Source organism: Myotis lucifugus, unplaced genomic scaffold (assembly GCF_000147115.1).
Source record: "Myotis lucifugus unplaced genomic scaffold, Myoluc2.0 scaffold_0, whole genome shotgun sequence".
Taxonomy (NCBI): domain Eukaryota; kingdom Metazoa; phylum Chordata; class Mammalia; order Chiroptera; family Vespertilionidae; genus Myotis; species Myotis lucifugus.
The window spans coordinates 2,188,351-2,205,774 of record NW_005871048.1 but is presented as its reverse complement, the minus strand read 5'-3'; the positions used below and the strand labels follow the sequence as shown (position 1 = coordinate 2,205,774).

Here is a 17,424-nt window from a genome sequence, read left to right as displayed (position 1 = left end):
GCTAGCACCAGGAAATCACTAATAGATTCATTTGAACACTTGTTTTGTTTTTTACCAAAATAATAAATTATTAGTAATCTTCAAATGTTCCTCCAAAATACCCACATTTCTCTACATACTGGAGGTTAGGAGGGAGCAGCAGGTTCTTAATTAAAGGAGGGGAGCCACCCATTTACAAGGATAAGGAAGACTGTGTAGTAAGTAGGCTTCAGCGCCCCAGGTGACAGCACCTTTGGGAAGAAGTGCTGAGATAGCATGCAGGGGCCACGGCCAGCTTACATGGCATGAGACTTTGGCTTGCATTGTAAAATCATAGCATTTTAAACCCTTGAAGTCATCTCAGAGAAACAGCCCTACCTCCTTGCTTTATAGGTAAATTAACTGAAGTTCAAATATGTTGAAAATATGGCCAAGGTTAGAGATATCCAGCCTGCAATAGGTTTCTGGAGATTATCTGCTTCTACTCTCCTTATTCATGGAATGATTAGAAAAGAGATAGAGACCATTAACTCATACTTTTATTTTGCTATATGAGCACAATTGCTGCAAGGAGTTTTTTACCCTTTTAAATTCAGTGTTTTAGGTTTACAGGACACAGAATTATGAAAAACAAGAGGGCATATATTCTAGGATGGGCATAATTGCCACTGCATTTTCCAGAACCTATTGCATTGGCTGGACCCTGAGATGGAAGAAGTCTAGCACAGCTTGAAACAGCTGGGAAAATAATTGCCTTGCAGTTGGGATGATTTTGGAATAGTGCCATAAATCTATCTTGGAGTAGAAATATTAAATAAGCGACATCATCCCTCATAGCCTTACCTATGCAGCCTTCTCCGTCAGGCCTCCGGGTCATTCCAGGCGGGCAGATGCACATGAAGGTGCCGATCAGATTCTTACACATCATGCCTCTGGATTCACAGTCATGTAGCCCTTCAGCACACTCGTCCAGGTCTATAAAATAATTTTAATAAAAAAATATAAAAATAGGAAGTTCTCAGAAACAGACCATTGTTTAGTACTTTTTAAAAATACTTTTTATTGATTTCAGAGGAATGGAGAGAGAGTTAGAAACATCAATGATGAGAGAGAATTACTGATTGGCTGCCTCCTGAATGCTCCCCAGTGGGGATCAAGCCTGCAAACCATGAGCTATGCCAGTCAGGTTGTTTTGTACTTTTAAGTCATACATTTGGTTTTTGGAGTCTGAAAATGTAATCATGTAGGAGCTCCATCTTTTTAAACTGTTGGCTATATTCTAGATTTATAAGTTTCAACATTGGTCCTACTGGTAAGAAGTCCCGGAAAGGACAATCTTTTCTTTATGAAGAGCCCAAGAGTGTGACAATTGGTGAGCTCCTCAACCCATCTTATCTTTGACTTGACTGAACAGATCATCAAGTGTCTTGTCTCTAGGTATGAAAACCTACCAGTAAAATGCTGTCATAAACATTTCTGTAAAGCTCTGAAAGAAGACTGCTGAGAACTATAAATCATTACAGTATCTTCCCAGCATGGCAAATAAAGGTCTAACCACTTCTTTGCCTGTGGCCTTACCTTTGCACATCTTCTGGTCTTCCCTGAGGGCGTAGCCAATCGGACATGTGCATTCATAGGACCCGAAGGTGTTCATGCAGCGGAAAGCACACAGCAGAGGGTTCTGGGCACACTCATTGATATCTGATCAAAGAGATAGGCAGCCAGGGGCTCAGCCGAGGGCTCTGATTATTTGTTTAAACAAACACTGATGAATTTACTTGGCAGTTATACAGAAAGCAATAGGATAATCTAACTTCCACTTCTGGTATGGAGACAGTATCACTTACCTTTACTTGCCTAACAATCTCATCCTCCCACAAATAACAACTATAAACTCTAAATCAGGGGTCCTCAAACTATGGCCCGCGGGCCACATGCAAATACAAATATTGTATTTGTTCCCGTTTTGTTTTTTTACTTCAAAATAAGATATGTGCAGTGTGCATAGGAATTTGTTCATAGTTTTTTTTTTTAAACTATAGTCCGGCCCTCCAACGGTCTGAGGGACAGTGAACTGGCCCCCCGTTTAAAAAGTTTGAGGACCTCTGCTCTAAATGCACATGCATGCACCCGCATACACACACACACACACACACACACACACACACACACACACAAAACCTATCTAAAGTAGTTTTTGGTTATAGTTGAAACTCAGCAAACAACCAGCAAGGAATAAGTTCCCAATTTATTGTTTTAAAAATTACAGCACCTGGCAGCTAAATCTTCAGTAGAAACTTTCTAGGCTTCTGTAGGAGTCTTGGGGCAACCAAGATGGCTGAAGAGTGAGGGGGAACTCCAAAAAGGAGAGGGCCAGAGACTTAACCAGGCGTGTGTGTGTGTGTGTGTGTGTGTGTGTGTGTGTGTGTGTATCAAAGGGGCTAGCCACTAAGGTTTAAAGAACAGAACTGAAATCTGAACCACTGTCTTCCACAGGCCTGTCAGTCTGCTTTTATTTTCATCCAAGTTAACTGCCTGCTAAGAAAAAAGCATCCACATTCATAGAAGCAATATAACTGATTCCAAAAGATATTATTCACAATACCCAGGGTATAATCCAAGATTAACCAACACAAGGAAGAGCCAGGCAAAAGGCTCAAGGGAAAAGACAATCAATGGATGCCAACTCTGAGCTGACCCAGATGCTGGAATTACCAGGCAAGGGCATTAAAGCATCTATTGTAACTATGCTCATTGAAGTAAAGTAAATTCATTTGTGATGAAATGATCATCACTTGAATATCAGGATACTATAAATAAAAACTGAGACATTAAAGAAGAAATGATAAGAAATTATCACTTGCCTTCACAATTCATCATGGGCCCTGGCTCAAAGCCTTCATTGCAATTGCATTCAAAACTCCCAATAACATTGGTACATGTACCATTTCCACAAGGATTGCCAATTGAACATTCATCAGTATCTGAAAAAGAGTAAGAAAATGCCATAAAATTTGGTGGAGTTTTAGTAATCAAAGCACACCCATGAGTATCTTTCTGGCCCTCACACATTTCCAGGTTCTATGGAGGGCATACTTGACTCTTGTCTCCCACCCCAAACCCCTTCCTCGGCCTTGGCTGACCAGCCTTTGTGAAGTGCAGAGGACCGAGGACCCTGAAGGATCAAGTGTGCTCTGAGCCCCCAGACAGCCATGCCTGCCCTGAAACTCAAACTCAAGAGAGGGATGTGGTCTTCTGCTGCAAGAGCAGGCGTGGAAAGTCATAAAGTAAAACGGATCTCTTTCCCAGTTAGTGGTTTTGGCAACTGTAAATCTCTAGACACATCAGATTTTGTATATTTTGGTTGAAGGCAGAGTTTGGGCAACTCTCTCCACTTTCACATAAACCAGGCCTACTGGAAAATGTAGGATGGGAATAGAAAGAGCAGTTACTAGCCATTTATCCTGGCTTTGTAAATCCCACCACCACCCAGGGTACCAGAGAGACCTTTTGCTGAATATGAGACATAAAATAGAACTTTAGGTAATGTGGATTCAACACTCACCCACACAGCGTACTCCAGTGTAATCCAGGTTGTAACCCATTGGGCATTCACAGCGAAAAGACCCATCTGTGTTGATACACTGACCATTTGAACAAATGCCCGGACTCTCAAGACATTCATTGACATCTAAAATACAGAATCGCCCAAGAACTTCCTCATATGAAGTGATATGCTGAAGTTGTGTACACCTATTCAAAATTTCTAAAACTTATAAACACTTCTATAAGAGAAATATATATTTCATAGACCACAACATAGTCTTACAAGTGTAATGCATGTGATATACAAAAAATACTGAATATGTATACTAAATACAATATAATAGGTATTACACAGGAAAATCAGCAGGATTTATAAAATAAAGAACAATAATATATTCATATAAAAGAAGACTATAGGAGTGAAATATATCCAACCACACCTTCTCGAGTATCATGAAGACTAGGAACAGTTCCATGGCCATAAGGACACAAATCCTGGAATGCAACTACAGACAAAAAAATAAAAATTCTCCATCATTGAAGCGTCTCAACTACTAGAGAACTTAAAAGCTGATAAACAATCTATGTGCAATTATACTTCTTTTTTTTATAAAGCTGTTTTTAATAAGAGCCTCTTATTTTATTTTTATTATTTATTTCAAAAGCAGCACTGAGCTTATTTAGAGAAGATCTCCTGAGCTTTCCCAGCTCCCTCTGGGGTGCCACCTACTGAGGGCTTCTGGTTCTCTCTGCTCTCTGTGCACTGAGCAGCTAAAGAGCCCTCTCTCCTCATTATACATAGATGCCACTTCTGACCTGGAGGCCAAGCCAGTCCTGAGCTTGCTGGGAACTAGCCTACAATTCAGTTGTGCTAACAAGACCTGGAGGCTCTTGGTCTCTTCCAGCAAATGGTCATTGTGTTGACTCAGCTTCCTTTTAAGACCCTGAGAGCCCTAGCCTGTGATACAATGGGACTCCCACAGCAATTTGGAATATAATTTTAATTTTCTTCTCGCATCTTTCTAATTTTATTTATTTTTTATTTTTATTTTATTTTATTTATTTTTATTTATGTATTTTTTATTGATTCTAATTTTCTTGAAGGAAATTAATACTAACCTTGGGTGTGTGTGTGTGTGTATGTGTGAGTGAAATAACAGGGTAACTTCCTGTGCTTACACATGTTGAATACAGATGTTAAAAGAAGTCCCTCAGATTAGGTTGCTCACTGAACCATTCAAGTTTATGTGTGAGGGGGTAATTTCACCTTCAAAATATTCATAAATTATGTAGTCAAACCTACTCCTAACAAAAATTCCCAAAACAGTGCAAAGGGGTGTTTTAGGTTGTTGATCTCACCTTCATCATCTTTGGGACACAGCTCACAGGGGTCCCCCCAGCCCTCTCCTGGCATCTTACTACAGCAGCATTTTGCCTTTGTGGTGTTGAAAGCTTTGGGTACAGAACACTTTCCATTTTCAAAGTTTGTGAAGCAGAAGCTCTGGCGAGTATCTATTCAAGAAAGCAAAATCACAGACCTCCTTATTGGTCATTTAAAAAGATGGAATAATTTGTATAAAACTCTATTTCTGACAGAACATTTCTTATGGGTTGAACATATGCAGATCAGATTAGCAATTAAAAGACAGGTCTGGAAATCCTCAATGGATGATTTCATTTGCCAATTTCAGTTGACTTGTTTATAAAATGTTATTTAATTATTTAAAATGATTAAAATATTTTTATAATGTGCCTTGGAAATTTGAGAAATTATGCTCAATATTAAAATGATTTCCAGATCTCTTTTCTACCATCACACTGTTGCCTAAAAAAACAATGTAGGTAACTTTCATTTAGTTAAATCACATAAAAAACAATTCATATATGAATGTACATACAAATCTATGTCAACAACATAACAGAAGAGTAAAACAAGAATTTTTCATGAAAAATTTAAAATATGAAGAAACAGAGCCAATAAATCAAAGTACCTTAAAATTTGTCCAGTGTAAATTCTTTTGAGGCCTACATTTTTAACTCACAGATGATATAATTGCCATAGACATGTACTTTATAGTGACAGAGATCAGTGTAATGGGTTTGAAGTTTCTAAGAGTGAATTATGACAGAGAAGTGATTTTAAAGCTTACCGAAGCATCTCCGTCCATTATCAGACAGCACAAAGCCAGGGGGGCAGATACACTGGAAGCCCCCAGGAGTATTGGTGCAGGAACCAAAAAGACAGATGTTGGGATCTTCGTCACATTCATTTATGTCTGCAGCACAGCAGAATTTATTGATTTAATCAAATCAGCACACTGCTCAGTATTTCAAGATAAATAATTTGTTCATACTACAATAGTCCACTACCCATGGGCTATTTAATATAAAACAAGATATTATATGAATTTTATACTTACTATTTAAAAGTAAACTATTATTTCTTAGAAGTCAAAGATTATATCCAATTTCAATCAACCATATGCCCTGATCTCTCAAGTTAATCTCTGGCTCCCTGCCCTTGGTCCTTAGGGGTGTATGTACATCCACCTGTCTACCTGACAGGACCAGTTCAATCAATATCTTATGAGCAGTGCAAGCTCAACTGGTTCCCTTCTCTGATGTTCCTCTGAGCAACCTAAGTTGGGATCCTGTAGTCACCTTTATTCTTCACTCTGACCTTTTAACCTCCATATACAAACAGCATGTGGCCTATCAATGCTACCTCCTTTGTACATTCAAACTCACTATCATTTACCAATGGGATTATCGTAAATCTCCTGACTGCAGTATCTCCCTCTTTTACTCTTTTCTCTTCACAATGCCATCAGGGCTGTCTTTCTAGTTGAAAATCTGTGCCTATGGAGTTAGGACTCAGACGTGTTTTGAGAATTTTATTGTTCCCACTTCACCCCAAAATGGTTCCTTAAAATAAATAAGGATTCCCTACCAGTGATGTTTAGCTTTTTTTCATTGGAGGTGCTTATGTAATGGATTATTTTAACTGAATGAAGAAACATTACATAATTCCAGACATGAGAGAATGCAAGCTCCATGAGGACCTGACATGTCTGTCTGTCTGGAATACTAATGCCCCCTCAGCTTAGTCTAGCATACTGTCTGGCACATGCTATGTTCTTAATTTATATTGGCAGAATGTTCACGAGTGAGTTATATTCCATTCTTTCTAAAAACAAACAAACAAAAAACCCTGTAATGCTTCACACTGCCTGTAGGACTAGGTTCCATCTTGTCAATACCCTTTACCACACTTGTGTTACCTGTGTCTTCAAATGACCTCCTCTGTGCTGCCCCTTTCCTTGATTATAAATTCCTATCAATATTTAAGAGCCACCTCGAGTGTCACCAATCTTTTGTGGTGAGCTTCCTTGACATGCCACCTGTCACCACTATCATCATTATTCCCAGCCTCCTCCTCCGCTCCCACATCCTGGACATGCCTCCAGTATAGTGTCTCTCACACTGGATTATAACAATATCTTTATAAAACAGGTTTACCAACACAATATGAATTTCCTGTTAGGCAGTAAGTTACCTGAGGCAAGGCCTGTATTCCAGCACCTAAAAGGTGCCGTGGTCACTATAATATCCATTGTATGTATACACGTGTAAACATATGTGTTTGTGTGTGAGTGTGTGTGTATATAGTCATATTAAAAAGCATTTCATCTGGGAAAAGTTGATAGAGATTCTAGTCTGAAGAAAACAATCTTACAGTGAATTAAATTAACTAAAAACAACTTTTCAGAGATGCAAAATGGTGGCACTGCCAACAATGGATAAAGGAAATAAAATATTTCTGAAATGTAATGAAATGTAACTGAATTATAGATGTTTTCACCAGGAGAAAAGGTAGCTGAATCTTTCTGACACAAAGCAGCACATCTAATCTATTCCCTCTTAACGGGTGATTCACTGCTACTGTCACTTTTCCATAAAGGGGTGGAGCACAGGCACAATGAAGACTGAGATTAAATATGGATAAAGAAAATGAAAGAAAGGATCTTAAATATTTCAATTTTGCATTAAGGTGCTTCTATTATTATTTTTTTAAGTATTAAAACACTAGACAATCTTACGGTGAACTATACAAATCAGATAGAAAAGGGAAAAGGTATAAAGACCAAATTGGAATGACTAGGGATACCCATTATATGTAATTATATGGGCTGAAAACTAATTAAGTTTGATGAAGTAAACTGTTCCCTTCAGTTCTGTTTGTATATGTCCCTTGAATGTGAAAAGTAGAGCTACATGGAATAGTTTTAAAAAGTAGATAACTCAAAGGACAAAAACCACCTTATCAATCACACTAAGATTCTGGTGCTTCTGAATTTCAACAAGACTGTAAAAAATAATTTGTATAAAAGTGAAATCAAGTAACTGTAAAAAGTTCGGCCTGCATCACATCCACCAGGAAATTCTGGGACCCACTTCTGATGTGGTTACAATGTTCTTGTAAGCTGGAAGAGTTTCAGCAGAAAAACATCTGTTATGACAAACGGATTAACGTTTTCTGTTCTGACATGAGGCCTTCCCAAGGAGAAAAATGTCTCAACAGCAATGTCAAGGTTTTCTGCTTCACATTTCTAGGACTCTGGACACCTTTAATAGATGTTTTAAAATTGGTTGCCAAAGATTACATTTTGTTTTTATAGACACTCTTTAAATTCAATAGGAAGTCTCTGTTGGCATTTGGAAAAAAGATTAGAGTACACTGAAAATTCTTTTCCTAGTATAAGACTTATGTTAATGAAAAGCCCACATCCCTAAACCCTGTATTCCCACCAATACACCTTCAAATCATTTCTGATGATTCAATAAGACATACATAGGCAGCTGTATGTTTAAACTCTTTGGGTCAGCGTGCTTGGACTGAGTAGACTTCCACAGAGTCTGTAGCAGGTCTTATTACACTGACCAGCTTGGGGACCTCAGAATAAATGTTAGCCTCACCGATGCAGTTCTCGCTCTTCACTTCATACCCCGGGGGACAGATGCATCGGAAGGATCCCTCCAGATTCTGACAGGTCCCGGGAGAACAGGAACCGGGAAGGGCTACACACTCATTAGTATCTTGAAAGAGAAACGAGAAAAAATATTCAAATATGAGGTCACTGTTGTCAAGTGACATAAACATTAATGCAGCTTGGGCTCTCTGTTCCTCCAAGTCACTATGGACAAATACGCCCGAGATTCTCTTTTGACATCTTGGGTATTACTCATTTGACAAGAGGCTAATTTCCTTGTTTTGTTTCCTTTGTCTACTTTTACTGAGACACGGATAGTTTCAAGCTCTATCCCAATAAACATTGTGCACATGAGTCATTTCCAATTGTTGGCTTATTCCTTATAAGAAACATTTCCCATGATACCTTAACTTGTTCAAGTGATCAGATGAACAAATGGAAATGTGAATGAGTCCTTAAGTGGAGCTTGGGGGAGTCACATCATTATTTTACAAAACAACTTAAAGACTTTATTATTTAGATACTTACCTATACAGTTCTTTCCATCTGGAGTTAGTTCATAACCTTCATTACATAAACACTTGAAGGAGCCAATTTCGTTAAAACACCGCCCATTTCTGCACACCTGACCAAAAAAGGAACTGCACTCATCTATGTCTGTAAGCAAATAGGAGTTGGATTTTAGGAGAGAACTCTCACACGTATACTGTGTCACAAGTTGCAACTTAAAACCATATTTCTTGGAACACATTCACAAAAACCCTTCACTACAATTCCCCATCAACACAGAGGGAAATAGCTCATATTGTAAGCATCACCTGCCTTATAAGGTCACATAGAGCCCTACTGTATTTCAACCACCAGGGCACATTTTTGATATTACTGTAACTCAGGAATTTATAAGCAAATTTATAAGTTGAAGGTTTAAGGTAAAATGTTCCCTTCTTTCCAGTTGAAAAAATATTTCTTTTCCCAGAGGCAGAAGGATATATAAGTTTAACTTGACTGCGTAGCTTGCAAGTGACCTCACCTGGAGATAAGCTGACTATATTCAAAGGACAAGTAATGGAGCATATTAAATATAGAAAAATCAATTATATTAAAAAGACTATAATTGCTGATAGAATATAGAATCTGGAGGGGGGGATTGGTGTTAGGTTTCCAGTTAAGCTTAGGTTTGACTGCATTTGAGTAATTCTCTGGGTTGCTTGAACATTGTGCTTTGATCAGAGCCATGTCCCTGTCTTTAGTTCTCCATGGCTGTACAAAGTGTCTGAGTAATGATAGACAAGATGGAGATAGTTGAATAAAATGTCCAATTAGCTCAAAAGTTTTCCCAGTGAAGAATTTTGAGACAAAAAAGAAAGAAAATAAAACAGAGGAACATATGTTGGGTTAAATTGGGAGATAGGTTTGAGCAGGGATAGTCCCATAATGGTAGAAAGCCTGAGTTACTTTCACATACCTTAAAGGATCATGTGAATTAAGAGATGTTATGTTTAAAGTACCAGTATAGTGCCTGGCACATGATAAACAAGAAATACTGTCAATGCTGGTTGTCATTTCTCTTACTATCTCCTCCATCACATATAGGCACCTCCCCTACTCACTAGCAATTATTATTTTCATCAATATCTGTTAGGGGCAAAGGCTAAAATCCTGTACCAGACAGTTTTATTTTCCAATGAGAATCTAAAGTTGGTCCCAAAAAGGTATCAGCACATGCTGTTTCTATGGGAAAAAGCATCATCCCTGGCTTCAAAGCTGCCGGAAAATAGAATTTCAACACACAGCATGTTGTTAAGTTGGAGACTGTCAGTATTTGAGCATTAACCAAGAATGGAATATATTAAATACTAGTAATGGAATATATTAAATACTAGTAATAACGCTGAAACAATAACAGGTCTATCTTCAATGCCGTTTAAGAGGTAAAAAAAAATAGCCCTAACCGGTTTGGCTCAGTGGATAGAGCGTCAGCCTGCAGACTCAAGGGTCCCAGGTTCGATTCCGGTCAACTGCATGTACCTTGGTTGTGGACACATCCCCAGTAGGGAGTGTGCAGGAGGCAGCTGATCAGTGTTTCTAACTCTCTATCCCTCTCCCTTCCTCTCTGTAAAAAATCAATAAAATATATTTTTTAAAAAAGGTAAAAAATAACCCCAAACCACAGCACAGCCCCAATTCATCTACTATCACCTGCATGGCCCTTTGCCCTGAATCGACTGGTTGATGAAGTATTCAGCACAGCAGATTGTTTTGTGATTATTTATGCCAATACTAAGGCTTGAGTTAACTAGAAATTAGTCAGCAGTATCACATAGCGTTTGGCACACATTTGTAATTTTAATGATAAAAATACTTATTCTCTGGTTTTATTTTTCATTTCAGTATATAGTGTGTAAACAAAGCAGAAGCAATAAAACACCAAGACGGACTGAGTACTTACCCAGGCAATCATTATTATGAGTGAGTTCAAACCCTGGATAGCAGAGGCAGTTATAGGATCCAACAGTGTTTTTACAGGTTCCATTTCCACATGGGTGCCGCTCACACTCATCCACATCTACAAAGAAACATGGGCTCAAAGTAATTCAGTGTTTAATTAGAAAAACATAGCCTATTAAACATTCACATTATCTTAAACTACTGATTTATTTAGATTGTCCTCATTCAGCACAAGGAACTCCTATTTAAGGAAAATGAGTATGAGGTAGAGAAAACTCTGAATTAAAAAATTACTAGAGGCCCGGTGCACAAGGTGGGAGGTCCCTCAACCCAGCCTGCATCCTCTCCCAATTCGTGACCCCTCGGGGGATGTCAGGCCTAAACCGGAAGTCGGACATCCCTCTCGCAATCCGGGATGCTGCATGCACCAGTGACCATACTTTTCATACAGGTGAAAGGCATCTTGCTATTGTATGGGCAGCTACATTTTGTTGCCCTGATTATAAAAAGTAGTACATAACATGATCCTTCTGAGGCAGTAGTAGGCTGACCACAAAATGTGCAAGTCCATGTCATCGCTGCATCATCCTGTTTTTTCAGTGTTAGAATAGCCTTGCCAGGCTTTAATTTTTAAATCTAAGAGACTGTTCCCAATATATAGGGTAGGGTCCCTAGGTCTGGTCGGCAATCAGGGCCATCTGTGGGGCGACCAGCGGGCAGGGCAATTGGGGGTCCCCTGCTGGCACCCGCCTTGGCTGGTGGCCTGGCGCCGCCTGCTGGCTGGCCCCACTCCCTGCTGCCGCAGCCAGTGCGTGTCCCAGCAACCGGTCGATTTGCAAACTAGGGTTTCATTATATAGGATAAGAAAAAGGTGACATTTAATGACTGACAGGCAATGTAACACTCAGAATGAGGCTAAGCAAGCATCCCCTTAGTGGAGATGTTTTAACAATCAGTTTGCTTGTCAATTGTAGGGAAACTAATCTTTTGAAACATTAAAATAATTTTGTTCTATTAAGCATTATTAAACACTCCTCCAGACATTTATAAACCTTAATGTGATCAGCACAACAAAGATACACTTTAGGTCCTAGCGTTTATGAATTCGTGAAACCCAAATTGAAGAAGTCGATTGAAACTCAGTATCATTAGCCTTCAAAACAATGAAATTAAGAAAATATTTACAAGGTCATTCTCATATAAGAGACCCGATTTTCTGGACCATGAATTTCAGCCTGCTGACACTCCTCTGCCGTGCAAAAAAGATACTGGTCCTTAGGAAGGAAGCATTGTTTAAGAGAGGTATTACCAAGGAGTCTATCTGACTTTTATCCTGGGTGAATTGTTAGGATTCAGGGCAGATTTCTCCATATGAATTTCTGAATCATAAATCTCATATTTTTTCTTAGCAAATCCTATTCTCTAACAGCACAACCAGGAGAAGCATGTATAAGCAAGCATTCTCAGAATGTTCCTGCCAATAGGACCAGATTCTGTTTGTCCTTTGCATAAGCATCTCCTAGAGAAGTTTCCTAGGGACAAGTCCATAGCGGGGCCCTTAGGAGGCAATGAATGAAGGAAGATTTTCCTGGTGGTCCTCACTGTGTGGCAGCTGTACCATACACTAGTTCTGCAGTTCTGAAATCTACTTCACTCTTCATACAGATAGTATCTTGAATACCAAAAGAGTAGATGCACAACTTTAGCTTTCCTAAACTGAGAACATGCCAATTATAAACAGTCAAGTTATAATTTGATTTTCCTCCTTCAAGCTCAAAGCGTGGAGAACTCTTTCTGCAGAGCCAGCGCCAGTGGCTGACATCAGATTTAAAGAGTTACTCTGAGTTCCAAGGCACCCAGCCATCTGTTTTTGAAATCTTATTAACCAACAGCTCAGCAATTACTTACTGAACACTATTATTGCTTAACTAATCATTACATTGGCTTCTGTTGCTTCTAAAAAATGTCTTTAAGAGTTAAAACACAAACGAAGCAGATAAATCCCATGTGTTCAATGATTTTGGGGGAAAAGTATATGCATATATGCATGTATGTATGTGCATGTATATATAGTCATTTCAATACTGTCACTCTTACTACTCCCTTTTCTTGAGTGGTACCAGAGAGGGTGAAGGACAGCTGGTACTGCACTGACTTCCACATGACCCTGAGTGTCCCAGAGCCCAGGTTAAACATGTGAAAGACATCTGGGGAAAAAGGTTGGAACACTGAACCAAGGAACATTTGTAAGCAGTGTGTCCCTGGCTTGAAAATTTTATATTGAATGAAACCATAAACAGTTTAGCATAGTTAACTTTTTGCAAGATTGTTTCTTATAAAGACATGTTAATTTGGCAAGTGACCAAACTGTAATCTCTTCTGGACGCTCAGCTCCATTTCACCCCTGGAACGAATGTTCTCCTCTTACCCATGCACATGGTCTGGTCCTGAGAAGCCTTAAAGCCGTTGTGGCAGATGCACTGGTAACTTCCTTGCAAATCAACACACAGGCCATGACTGCAAACATTAGGAATTTCTAAACATTCGTTGCGATCTGAAACAAAAATAAGACACGTTACACGTATCTGATTTTTATTAAGATTCCTTCATTTCTTTCACAGGCATGTTTCTATAACCTGTTATTAATTATTACAGATAGTCTGAAAATGAACCATGACAACAGCTGAATCAAAACAAAGCAAGGCTTTCAAGCATCCAAGTCTCTCTCTTTTAAAATCATGCAGTTTTTATATGTTGATTGCTATCTCGAGGATACTATTTTATTTTTGGGTCCAATCCTAGGAAAATCCACTGAAGGGACCTCTTTTCTGAACAAAATAACTTAATGTGTATGGTGAAATAGGTTCAATATTAATCAATGAATTTACTAGGAAAATCTTTCCAAATTATTTTTGGAAATATTTTTTTATAGAAATGCACACATGACTTTTCATTATAGGAAATCTAAAGAATGCGGTGCTCAGCGCTAAAGAATGAAATTAGTCTCCTTCTTACCAACACAGGCTCCGTTGGGCGAGAGCTTGAAACCCGCAGCACATTCGCAGCGGTAACTGCCGGGACTGTTGATGCAGTCTGCGTTTCGCTGGCAGAGGTTATCGCCATTGCTGCACTCATCAATATCTGGAAGAGCAACGATCTCATTATTGCATTAGTATTACATTCACTTAACCATTTGGCGATCAACTCCTACACACTGAGAATGGAGCTGTAAAAAAATGACAAAGCTGTCTAAGTCATAAAGCTGTCTAAACCAGTTATGTCTGCCAAACTTATTTGGATAAAGGTCATACATCATTGAGATTACCTTCACAGACCAGGAGCAGATCATTGTAACTGAATCCTGTAGGGCATTCGCAGCGGAAACTGCCAATCTGGTTGATGCACACACCATTTGCACAAATGCCTGGAATCTCTTTACATTCATCAATGTCTGAAATTGAACAGATTTGATCAAATATATGTCGTTCTGCTTAATGTACTTACCATAGAACCTTGTATAATGCCATATGTACACTGGGATGCAAACACACTCAGGGTAACAGAAATCAATTCTATACTGGTATGAATGACTTTGTGCTTCATAAAAGCATATAGACTATAAAATACACTATTTCCTTTAAACAGTGATGGAAAAATTTAAGTAAGCTGATTAAATATACTAAGTGCTTTTACTGTCAACGTAGCAAATGAACTTCCGGGGGAATCACACATTCTCTTCAGGTTACATGATAAAGAAAGCTATGTTTTCTTAATTTTATGTACTTTTGTATATATGCATTGCTAATAGAGACTTAAAATTACATTACTTTTATAATCTTTGAGGAAAAGTAGAATCAGAAATAGAAAGTACATTTAAAAGGAAGGAAGGGATATAGCAAAAATACAACAGAAACATATATGTATGAAAATAACAACTAAAAGTTAAAATAGGGAGGGTTATTTGAAATCACACAATGTAATGTTCATGAATAGGAAAACTAGTTTTAGCTTGACATGTATGAAATCTTGAGATAACCACTTAACTATCATAACTTAATCAACAGACTATGTCGATACAATACCATTATTAGCACTTGATTAGATTCTGTAAACATGTTATCTCTTTCTTGTCTCCCTATATTATATCAGAATTCAGATTATTACATTTTATGGTGCTTCAAACTTTAAAGACATTCAATAGAATTTTACAAAATGCTACATAGATGTATTAAAATAAGCATAATATGTAAACACTCACCAACAGCTTTTCCTGTGTGAATGTCAAAGGTGAATCCAGGAATATTTCCACATATGGTTTTAAAGTCAGCTTTAAAATACAAACAAACCAAATTCACTCTTAAAATTCTCAAACTCCTTCAAATTAGCATTTTACATAGTAACACTTTCACTGCCAAATATCTTATATTATTCACAACCAGACATTTTAATTTCAATTATATTTATTTGAAAACAATACCTGCTCATAGATCCAAAGAGTAGGTCTAAGCATTCTTTACCATTTTTGTTATTATTGTTAATTGTTATTGTCATCGTTAATTTTTAATGCTGATATTAGAAGATAAATCATTATAAGATAAAGTATATACTTTAGGCACATAAATTATTTTTCTTTTGATATGCAGGGCTTTAAATGATTCAATTTATGTAGATTGAAAAACCAGAGTAGAGTACAAATTTTTAAAAAGGATTACTCATTGCACAAAGGCATAGGCATAAAAATAATTCTGTGGTGGTCAAGTGGGTCAATAATGAATAATAAATGAGACATAAATTTTGTCTTTTTTAAAACTTAAGTGTCTATTTGTTAAAATGTGAAACTTGAGGCATCAAAAACAATGCATCTTGGAATAAAATAGAGAATACGTATAAGAGTTATTCCTACACATAATTCACCAAACTAATAGAAATTAAAACAAATTCCAATTTTTTAATATATATTTTATTGATTTTTTACAGAGAAAAAGGGAGAGAGATAGAGAGTTAGAAACATCGATGAGAGAGAAACATTGATGAGCTGCCTCCTGCACATCTCCTACTGGGGATGTGCCCGCAACCCAGGTACATGCCCTTGACCGGAATCGAACCCGGGACCTTTCAGTCTGCAGGCCGATGCTCTATCCACTGAGCCAAACCGGTTTTTGGCCAAATTCCAATTTTTAAGAAGCAGGTTGCTACGGATGCCCACTGATACACACATGAGCAAAACTCTTGAAAAGAGTATCAGGTAAAATATATACAGCATACTATATACTCCAAGTGCTATCAGAGCAGTCTCTTTGTCTATTTCATCCATCATGCATCCAGAAGATATAGAGAAGCACATAACAGATGGTTTCTAATTGCCTGGAAACTTGTGAACTGTAATTTATATATATATCACCTCGTTTAATTATTCTTATAACCATATGAATTAATTACTGTCATTGTTGATTTATTGGTCCTATTTTATATGTGAGGAATCAGTTTCAGAAAGGATAAATAATCTATATAAGGTCAGACAGTAAGTGGCAGAACTTTAAACATAGACCTTCTCCCAAACCTAAGCTCTTTACTTCCTTTTACAAAAAAAAGTGTTATTTCATTCCCCAAACCAATTGTCAATTTCTAACTGATGGAATTTTTAAATTAGAGACTTGTAAAATGTTTCTATTAGATTTTTCGAAATGCAACTTTGGCAAGATAGGGTTAAGAAAATCCATTTGCCCATTGAATTCTAGCCACCAGGAAAGATCCCATGTGTCACTTTTTATCAAGTCTCTCATTAATTTTTCACCATCACATTCAATAAAACATTTCAATACATATATTCTAAGTAATATCTGGTAACAAATGCATAATCATTGTTTTACATTTGTCCTATTGGATAAAGTAACTCTTAGCATCTAAAACTATTAAAAATGAACACTTTCCAGGTAATAAACAAACTGAAATAGGCAACAGTTTTAAGATAATTTTTTTGCTTGTCTCTATTTTCTTTCAAAAGAATCTGTGCTTGTAAAAAACATTTTACCATGTAACATCAGTTCTATTTTCTGCCTAAAAATTTCAGAAAGTTTGAGGGGGGAAAATGCTAAAGACTATTTTGACAAAAAGCTGCTTTTCTGTAAAGTTTGCTCAAATCCATTTTTTGCATATATTTCAAAATTGAACTAAAAAAAAAGCAACACAAACACCTTACTACACTTGGCAGTTTAAATCACCACAAGTTTTTCATCAAAATATTACATCTTCCAGGTCTCATCAAAATATTGCATCTTCCAGGTCTGGCCCATTTGTTAAGTGAATAAATGAAGAGTTAACCATCATGGTATAAGATAAAGAATTTAAACGGATCAGTGCTATAAACATGAACTCTTCAGCAATGGGGCTCGTTTTCAGGATCCAGACTCCTATTCAACAGATAGATTAGAATTTAGTGTTTCAATCTCAAAGAGGGCCA

The 17,424-nt window shown here is 37.5% G+C and overlaps 1 protein-coding gene across 1 annotated transcript in view; it reads right to left on the bottom strand.

Moving 5' to 3' along the window:
- The window catches only part of FBN2 (fibrillin 2), a 242,315-nt gene that overhangs the window by 31,382 nt on the left and 193,509 nt on the right, over positions 1 to 17,424 (bottom strand). Inside the window, 14 exon segments of the mRNA XM_006081068.3 lie at positions 823 to 954; positions 1,558 to 1,680; positions 2,844 to 2,963; positions 3,545 to 3,670; positions 3,966 to 4,031; positions 4,885 to 5,037; positions 5,676 to 5,801; positions 8,503 to 8,622; positions 9,045 to 9,173; positions 10,966 to 11,082; positions 13,393 to 13,518; positions 13,980 to 14,105; positions 14,290 to 14,415; positions 15,223 to 15,291. Coding sequence (XP_006081130.1) covers positions 823 to 954; positions 1,558 to 1,680; positions 2,844 to 2,963; positions 3,545 to 3,670; positions 3,966 to 4,031; positions 4,885 to 5,037; positions 5,676 to 5,801; positions 8,503 to 8,622; positions 9,045 to 9,173; positions 10,966 to 11,082; positions 13,393 to 13,518; positions 13,980 to 14,105; positions 14,290 to 14,415; positions 15,223 to 15,291 — 1,659 coding nt within the window.